General features: G+C 33.6%; 1 protein-coding gene across 1 annotated transcript; it reads left to right on the top strand.

Moving 5' to 3' along the window:
• The first annotated feature begins 6712 nt into the window (after positions 1-6712).
• Positions 6713-9147, top strand: LOC141630973 (PKS-NRPS hybrid synthetase cheA-like). The gene is made up of 4 exons (XM_074443704.1): positions 6713-7533; positions 7621-7937; positions 8023-8903; positions 8992-9147. Exons 1-4 carry the CDS (start codon positions 6713-6715, stop codon positions 9145-9147), a joined length of 2175 nt encoding a protein of 724 aa, XP_074299805.1.
• The last annotated feature ends 595 nt before the right edge of the window (positions 9148-9742 follow it).

The raw sequence follows: 9742 nt of genomic DNA on the forward strand, positions 1-9742 counted from the left end.
CTATAAAAAAAATAAAGTATAGCCGGTATATGATATTCCTATAACTAAGGGGGCGTTTGGTTCAATAGCATGGAATGGAATGGATTGGAATAGAATCCATAATGGTATGGGGTTCTAAATTCATTCTCTCATAAACTTGTTTGGTTCATCTTAAAATTGTAGAAGGGAAGAATGGAGTTTGATACCAAGGGGGGAAGTTGGGTATGATATTCTAGGGGGTTGGAATGGAGTTAGAATCCATTGGGCATCTAACTCCATTCCAAAAGACTCCAACCAAACACCCCCAAGTAGTTACGGAGTACATCTTCAATTAACATAAATAATTGAACAATAAGTCTCTCCAAAGTCCAAACTTTGTAGTATTCCTCAATCAACATGCACCATACATATTTCAAACACAAATTTATAATCCTCTTAGTAATAATGCAATAAATGTCTATTGTTCTCACAATAATTATATTAATATTTACAGAGGTGTTTAGGGGAAAGATCTATAATGATTTGTATTTACAACCCCGAAAATTACCGAGTTCCTTTGAAACGTTATTGAACTCCTTTACAAAATAATTGAGCTAACTTTAACTTGTGAAGAAACCGAAGAACTTTACAAATAAGTTTTTTTTTTTTTTTTTTTTTTGACAGTTGGATAATTAAGAAAGGTACCTATTACAACAGACGAACCCTTCTTGCAATGTTGTGTGCAAGACGGTTCAAAGATCTAGGAAAAAAAAAACGAAAGCTTATACAATGAAAAAACGGGCATAAGTCTAAAATATCCAAGATAACAGCATTACAGCAGTGACTTCTTGAAACGACCCCAAAGATCTGCAAGATGACTTGTAGACAATCCAAGAAACAGCTTGACCGGATGAAGAAAGCCCGATTCCTTCGCCCAAATAAGGGTTTGCCTAATGCCAATTGCCTCTGCTTGCTCCGCTGATTCTGCTAGTGTAGAGTAGTGAAACCTATTTCCAACGAAACTTTCAGAAGAAAAACTATCTAAAGAAGAGACACACCATCCAATTCCAGTTAACAGGTCATCTTTCCAAGCAGCGTCGACATTACGGCACGAATCTTGTTTCACAATTGGACGATGCCCCAAAAAATTTGTTCCACTCTCCCTTTTTTATTCTTGTAATAATACGCTCATTTTCATCATCTAGATAACGTAATGACCGAGTCGTATCCAGTACAGAATTGAGAGCATCGAGAGAAGTGCCCAGCTCTGATTCGTACATTTTAATAATCCCAATAATACTGACCTGCTCTCCATTGAAGATAATTTTATTTCTTGCTATCCAAATTGCATGTACTAAGCAAATGAAGGAAAAAACCAAGAAATCATGGTCCTTTTACTTGAGAAAAGTAGTGAAGCCAATTGACAATCCATCGCTTAACCGTCACACACCTATCATTATAGGTGTTTATTCCAAGTGATGATGCTTTCCATAATCTAGAAGATATAGGACAATCTCTGAACAAATGGTCAGTGGTTTCAATGCTTCCTTCATCTTCGCAGAACCGACAATGAAACTGACCTGCAATGTTCCTCTTTTGTATTTCCGCTCCCACAGGTAATGTGTCGGTCATAATTTTCCAAATCAATATCTTCCATTTCGAAGGACCCTTCAAGTGCCATAAACTCTTTTTTATAAACATTCTTCCCCCGTCAAAAAGTCTTGTTTTATCCTTTTCAGTTCCCTTCTCTTCAATGAGCCTATGATTTGCAACATCTTTGCACTGTTTAACATAGTATTCTCCATTTCTTGAGTGAGTCCAGTAACAATAATCTGAAGCGCCTATTTTTGGGAATGGAATGGCTAGAATATGGTTGGCAGTCTCTCGATCAAAGAAAGCTCGAATCCGTTCCACATTCCAAAAGTTCGTGAGCATAAGATGTCTTACTTCAAGGTCCAGTAGAGAGGGTGAAACATTAAGCATGGTAATACAAACAATCTGATTATAAATACAAAGTTTACATCCTCTAAAATTCTGTCATCACAAGAATACTATCCGTAGATGCATAATCAACTAATAACCAAATTTGATAGGACACTTACTATATTTATGTTGAAAGTTGTGTAACTATTTGCATGACCTCATAAAATAGTATTTGGAACATCAGTAGTCTTCTTTATATACAATACTTGAAGTAACAAACAATAAAGATCATCGGTTGATGACAATCTTAGGCACAAAAGTTATATGGTAAGTAACAAACAATAAAGATAATTTTACCCGTGTTTGTGTATAAACTAAAGCGAGAACTTCTAATTAAACTAGATTTCATGCCCGTGCATTGCACGGAAATTACTTATTATTTTGCTTTACGTGAAGTTATAAAAATGTATGTTCTTACTTGTTAGGGATTACATCCTATTTGCTGGAATTATTTGAAAATATATTCAACAAATGATATGAATTGTTACTCCGTATTTATGTAATTATTTGAAAAGTTATTATAAATATTGTTTTCTAATTAAATTCTTATCTTTTGAATTTCCTATGTTAAGAGATCAAAGATATTATCCTTTGAATTTTTTATGTTAAAATATCAGTTTTAAAATAAAAATAGAAAAATTTAATTCTTTAAGTGTTTTTAAAAAGTTAAAGTCACACTTTTCATTTTTTAATGGTATTTGTGACATTTTTAATAGGTACCAATTTTTATGAGACCATATTATGACTTGTGGGTATAAGCATAGTGAGTTGTTATGATAAATTTGAATTTCAAACACCATATACTTCATGTAAGTTAAGTGGATGATTTACTTTTAATCGGTAAATCGTCTTTTAGCGTGATTCGGCTAATTTGTGTAGGGTTAATGTCATTTTCATAATATTGAATATTCTTATAGTTGTAGAGTGGATGAATTATTAGAGCATGTGAATATGTGATAGCTACCTAGCGAAATAAATCAATAGATTATTATCTTTGTAGGAGGAACTAAGGAAGAGTTTGTACATATATAAACATACAATGATTACAGTACAATGATCCATGAGTCAAATTAAGATTAATATTGCATTGGAGATATACCAATTGAAAAGTTGATCTTTTATACTCCGTAATAGATTAGGAAGATGAGACAAATTCATCCACATAAAATAGTGAAGTTGATTAATGAATTAAAAGATGGGAAATCGTCCTAAAATAAAAAGTAAGAGAATAAAAAAATTAAGGGAGTATTATTCTATGACATTTTTTCTTCTTATTTTTCAATTTTTATTGTTATAGGGTGATATATGTAATATATTTTGATGAGTTTTAGTTAGAGGTGGCAATTATTGACACGACACGAAAATACGACACGAACCCGACACGAAGTTAGCGGGTTAGGGTTAAGATGTTTGGACCCATTTAAGTAATTGGGTTGACACGGACACGACACGAAACATAAATGGGTCGGGTTAGGGTTGAGCTCTTTTGACACGAACCCGACACGAATAACCCACTTATTTAAAAGTGTCATGATATATTTGGGTTGAATCAATAATCAACCTAAACAACTTAAAAATAAGTAATTTCATTCCTCATTTTTGGGATAATAGACTTATAAAACTTAGTTTGTTTTATTAGTTTATTGGGTTAAACGGGTTAAGTGGGTTAAAAATGACCCGCTAAAAGATAAATGGGTTAAACATGAACTGCTAAAAGATAAATGGGTTAAACAGGTCGGGTTGGGTTATAGAAAAATTAAACGGGTTGGGTTAGGGTTGAGACAAATGACCCGTTTATGTAATTGGGTCGGGTTAGGGTTGGGGTAGTGGTGACCCGTTTAAAGTTGACACGAACACGAACACGACACGACCTGATATGTTTGCCAGGTCTAGTTTTAGTGTTACCGAGTTTCTTAATACCAAGCTTCAACCTAAATACATTAAAATTTGAGAGATCCTAGCAAGCATATCATCTTATTCTTCGTGTAATATTTGTATATACGTATCATATTTGTCTTTATCTATTGGAACCAAATATGTGTCTATCTAATTCCAGTAAATATAGGCCTTTCTTGTATAGTTGTGTTACTTGCGTATGACGGACTCAGTCCATAGAGATTCTGTTGGATGTTAATTAACTAATTAAGCTCATAGGCTAATATTTCACATAAAAACGTATGATACAAGTTTTAAAACAATGCAATCTTTAATGCAATTTTGATAATAGAAAATCAATTTTAGTCCATTATCGTTCAATTTTTTAAAAAAAAAATTAAATATTTTCTAGGTAATTCATAAAAGTTGGAGAAATTAAAATTAAATATTTTCTAGATTTAATGTCCGTGCGATACACGTGCCTATTTGTAATCCTCTGTCCCCGTCTCACCATTCTTAATATCTTAGACCTTATTATCCTATCTTATCTTTATTAATTCAGAAGACAATACTCAATCCAGGACGTGCCACCTCATTAATTCAGTCTTTTTTTTAAAAAATTCATGTAATGGTGGGACCTGTTAGTGTGCAAAGGAGTATATTTCTTCAGAATTCCGTCAATACAAATATCCTACAAATTCGGTCGTAGAACAAATACTATGAAATAATACTATGAAATAATTTTATACATTCCGAATAAATGAAATTAATGGCATATAAGCGGTATGAATTACAAATCGGAATAAATGAAAATAATACTATGAAATAATTTTATACATTCCGAATAATTTGATAAAACTATATTTATACATATGCAATAAATTTACTAACAATGAGTCCAAAGCGATAATAGCCCAAGCTTTACACTTTGATTTTACTTGTATACAGGTTATTAATTTTATTTTAACAATTCGAAATTTTATGATATATACGGCATCTTTGAATTTGTTAGTTAAAAATAAGAAATATTTAATCATCAAAATAAAATACGAAGTATTATTTATCGATCCATGTACTTCATTGTATATGGGCTTACTAGCACACACTAATTTCACCAATAAATCATATAAGCTTTGACATTCTGATGTTACACTAAGCTGTGTTAAAGTAGATTATTAAATTATATTTCTTTATTCGAGATGTAAAGTTTTTTATGTATGTAAATTTTATTTACAATAGTATATTACGTTATTTCCTCTTAAACCATTGCATTTGAACACGTATTTGAAACAAGTGTAAACATTAACTATGTAGATCGCTAATTTAGACCAACTAGATAATTATAATAGAAATGCAAAAAAATAAAATAAAAAATCATCCAAAATCATTAATATCGGCCCAAATACATACCCGTGCAATTTTGCACAGGTTTAAAACTAGTCTATTTTAAAATAGGTGGAAACTTGTAGGATCCCTTTATCTACCGAAAATGTGTTGCTCTCGTAGAGTTGTCTATGCCTAACAAATACTCCGTATAGAATTAGTTAATCATCAATTTGTTTTATTCAGTACAATTGAAGAGGTGAACAGAATAAGAAGCTTATAACGGTGTTGCTCTTTCACATACGCCTTTTACTCTTTCACATACTTTTTTTCATAAAATTTCCATACTCTACCCTTTTCCTAAATCTAAACAAATTAGGTTTTTTATATACCATTCTCCTAAAATTAAAACCTAATCTTCTCAAACTTGAACAATGGATTACAATTCTTCAATTAATGAAGTAATACTAATTTATTTAGCAATTATGTTGGTTATTTCTTATTAATTTGTTGATTTAAAATTGGTTTTATAATCAGTTATGTTGGTGGTGGAAGGCATAGTGATTTGTGCGGTGGATTGTGGTGTTCGGAGCAGGAGTATGGTGCAGGGTGGTGGTCGGTGGTCAGAACGACCGGCCATGGTAGGGCGGTGGTCGGAGTTGCAGGGGAGGGGCGTTGCGGGGGAGGGTGAGGGGTGGCGGAGTTGCAGGGGAGGGGGACTGCCGGGGAAAGGGAGTGCAGGGGAAGGGAGTCTGTCGTCGTTTTTTTTTTTTTTTTTTTTTTTTTTTTTTTTTTTTCGAAAAGCATTATTAGTTTTTTTTTTTAGAAATTCATAATTTTGTTTTTTTTAATAATTATTTATTGATTATTTTTAATTTTAGTTTGATCTTTGTGTTAATTAAGTAGATTAATTTACTTATTTTTATTTAATCGAAATTGTAGGACGGTGATGATTTTGAACATTTTGCAGACGATACGGTACGGTTGAAACTTCGCATGTATAACTTGTCTTGAATTTTATTTTCGTAAAATCATAATTAGTTTGCTCTTTTTTGAATAATAATATTTCTTTTTTTTACTGATTATTTTTAGTTTTCGTTTGATTTTTTTATTTTTAATTAGATTAATTTATTTATGTAATTTATTTGGAAACTGTAGGACGCTGATGATTTTGAGCATTTTTCCGATGATATGGTTGACACTTCACATGTTTTCACTCTTGATCATACCTTCAAATCATGTGCCGAACTAGTAACAGAAACTAAAAGAATTGGTCTTTTACATAATGTTCATATCCGTTTACAAGTTTATCACGAAGAGCGAAGTGGTGGTTTTGGTGAACAACGACTTTTTTTGTGACCGATCTAGACCATATCAGTACCGATCGAATATAAACGCTCCATCTAGCAAACGTTTAACTGGCACAAAAAGTTGTCTATGTCCATTTAGATTGAAAGGTATTGGGCAACCAGACGGTACGTGGAAGTTATCTGTTCTTAACGGGATGCATAATCACAAGCTTGTAGAAAAGGATGAAATTTTAAATCCTAAAGTCAAAGAAATTATTATGAGAATGACTGCAAGTCAAGTTCCCGTGGCGAATATATTGATTGAGTTACGTAACCAGAATTATAAAGTTACGCAAAAACAAGTATACAATGTACGGGCCAGAGAGAAGAAAAAGGTGAGAGGAAATCGCACATCATCGGAACAATTACGAACACTTGCCGATGCTCATGGTTATCTACACTTTCATCAAACGATTCCCGGGAAGAAAAAAGGTACATCTGAGCTAACTGATCTCTTATTCGCTCATCCAGATTCAATAAATCTGTTGAAACATTATCCATTTGTCCTTATTGCTGATTGTACGTACAACACGAACAAGTATAAGATGCCGCTATTGGAAATTGTTGGTATTACACCAGTAAATAAAAATTTCTCTGTATTTTATGGGTTCCTGGAAAATGAAAGGGGGACGGCATATGATTGGGCGTTTAAGTGTATCAGGGAAGTATTAGATACAGATGAGGAGATAGTTTTTGTGACTGATAAAGAAAAAGCGTTAATGAATGCCATTCAGAAATATTTTCCAAATGCTAGACACTTGCTATGTAGACGTCACATAGAAAAAGACGTGGAGGCTTGGGTAAAGAGAGTAACAAAAAGTGGTTCAAGGGGTGAAGCATTCGCAAAAGGGAGATGGAAAAATTTGGTAAATTCTGCAACTGAGGCTGAATATTTGGAAAATGAGAGGATATGTTTCGAAAAATACCGGCTTGTCCCGGGATTGAAAAAATATTTGAAAGAGACATGGCTTGATCTATATAAAGAGAGATTCGTGTCCGCTTGGATTAACAACATCCTACATTTTGGGAATGTTACCACAAACAGGTAATATGTAAATACATTATTATGTTAAATACGCATTATTATTATTATTTGTTTCAATTTTTTAAACTTGCATTGTATTGTTTACAGAGTTGAGGGTGCGCATGCGTCGCTTAAGCGATTGTTAAAAACGTCCAATGGTGGTTTCGACACAGTTTTTGAAACAATTCATAATTCTGTAAAACTTCAGATTGGAGAAATAGTCAGAGAATTGGGCCGCTCAAGACTTATTCGTCTTCATATTGGTGTGGCTTTGAATGTTTATCAAAGATTGAATTTAAATGTTAGCCACCACGCGATTAATGCTATAGACCTTGCACTACAAAAGGCAGAATGTAATAATTGTGTTAAGAAGGTGACACATGGTCTACCTTGCGCATGCGAAGTTATTAAGCTACTCGACACAGGTATTTGAAAATAATATACAAAAAATTAGTTAATGATACTTGTTACTTGTTATTCGTGATGATAATTGTTGTTTTCTACTTGTAGATGGTTGTATTGAACTAGACTCTATTCACCAATTTTGGAAAACTTTAGATGTCAAGACAGTTGTTGGAGAAGGAGTTGCTGAAAAGGAGGTTGAGGAGGAAAATAGGTTACGCAAACTAGTTGATGAAGTGATAAAGGGTGGTGCACAATCGATGAAAAAAGTTTCTGAATACATTGAGAATATGTTGCATCCTCCTAACATTGTTGACCCTGAAGTTAAAAAGACAAGAGGGCGCCCAAAAAAAACCTCGGTTTCAAGAACACCATCACAATGGGAATACATTGAAAAGGAGTTTCCCACTGAGAGCTATGAAAGAGGGAGATCAACGAACACAGTCGGAAAGGACAAAGAGGTTCCTAAAAAGGGTCGTAAAAGAGGAAGAAGTAATGGTTCGGTCGCAAAGGAGAAAGAGATTCCTACAAAGAGTAGTACACCATTTCAGTGGCCGGAAGATTTATGTGATATCATGATAAGTTGGATAACGGACTGGGTGAATGTCATAGGTGATGGAAATTGCGGGTACCGCTGTATTGCTTTAGATATTTATGGCGATGAAAATGAATGGCTAAAGGTAAGACGTGATTTATTGGATGAGTTAGAGAGTAACAAGGAGTTCTATACTGATATTTATGCGGGTGTGAATAATTTTGTTGCCCTTTGCGATAGGGTTTCTTTTTCGGGGGGACAATGTTTGCGACAATATTGGTTTGACACTGAGTTATTGCTTGTTGCTGCCAATCGTTATAATGCAATTTTTGTGGGTTTGTCACGCCGTCAGAGTATGACTTGTTTACCAACGAAAGCAACAAATGTAGATGAACATGGTCCAAGAAGAATTTTCTCAATGGTCTACCTTCGAGCCCCGGAACATTTTGTATGGGTAAGTTTATGTAACTATTTTTGTATGCTTGAATGTTTTTATAATTGTGTTACACCGTCTTAAAATACTATATTAATGATTTTTGTAGGTACGACTTGGAAGTAGGAGTCCATTACCAACGCTTTACTCGCTTGGTAATGTTCGATATCTGAATCAGATTCAAGATAGATTAACGCTTTATCAAAAACAAGTTCCAACCAAATCAAGCAATGGGACAACAACCATTGAATTAGATGACTTGTAATAGTTTAGTTTAGTACTATCACGTATTATTTTAGAAAAATATTTAGATAGTACTTATAATTAATTAGTCTGAAGGAATAATCAAGTCTCTTAATGCGACAAACATGCAGCTACTGGAGTTTGGAGTTCCACATTCTGGCAATGCAAGCAGCCTTACCATTTTTTATTACAAAACCCACATGCATTGCTCTCATTTTATTGCATTTTCTTGTTTATGTTTACAATTGCAAGCAGCCTATGCTCCTGTCACCTCTTATCTCCCTGCACCTGCTTGCAGTCGGCATACTCGGTTTGACAATGCATTTCTTGACTGCAGACTCGACAAAATTATGCACTTCTTCCCTTTCCCTTTCTTGACTGCAGACTCGACAGTACAACTGAATTCATGCAGACATGGGTCTTATACTCCTGTCAATTCTTATCTCTAAGACTGCTTGCGAGAGGCGATTATCGCATTATAACAAATAAAATTCGACTTACCTTGACTGCAGACTCCACAGTACAAATCTAAACCCGTTTGGACAATGAACTGTACTGTAGAATTTGAGTAAATAATAATAATAATAATAATAATAATAATAATAATAATAATAATA

This window comes from Silene latifolia, chromosome Y (genome assembly GCF_048544455.1).
Source record: "Silene latifolia isolate original U9 population chromosome Y, ASM4854445v1, whole genome shotgun sequence".
Classification (NCBI taxonomy): Eukaryota; Viridiplantae; Streptophyta; class Magnoliopsida; order Caryophyllales; family Caryophyllaceae; genus Silene; species Silene latifolia.

Coding starts and splice junctions, on each gene's coding strand:
- LOC141630973 (XM_074443704.1), top strand. CDS start 6,713: ATGACTGCAAGTCAAGTTCCCGTGGCGAATATATTGATTGAGTTACGT. Junction 7,534..7,620: donor GGGAATGTTACCACAAACAG/GTAATATGTAAA, acceptor TATTGTTTACAG/AGTTGAGGGTGCGCATGCGT. Junction 8,904..8,991: donor CCCCGGAACATTTTGTATGG/GTAAGTTTATGT, acceptor TGATTTTTGTAG/GTACGACTTGGAAGTAGGAG.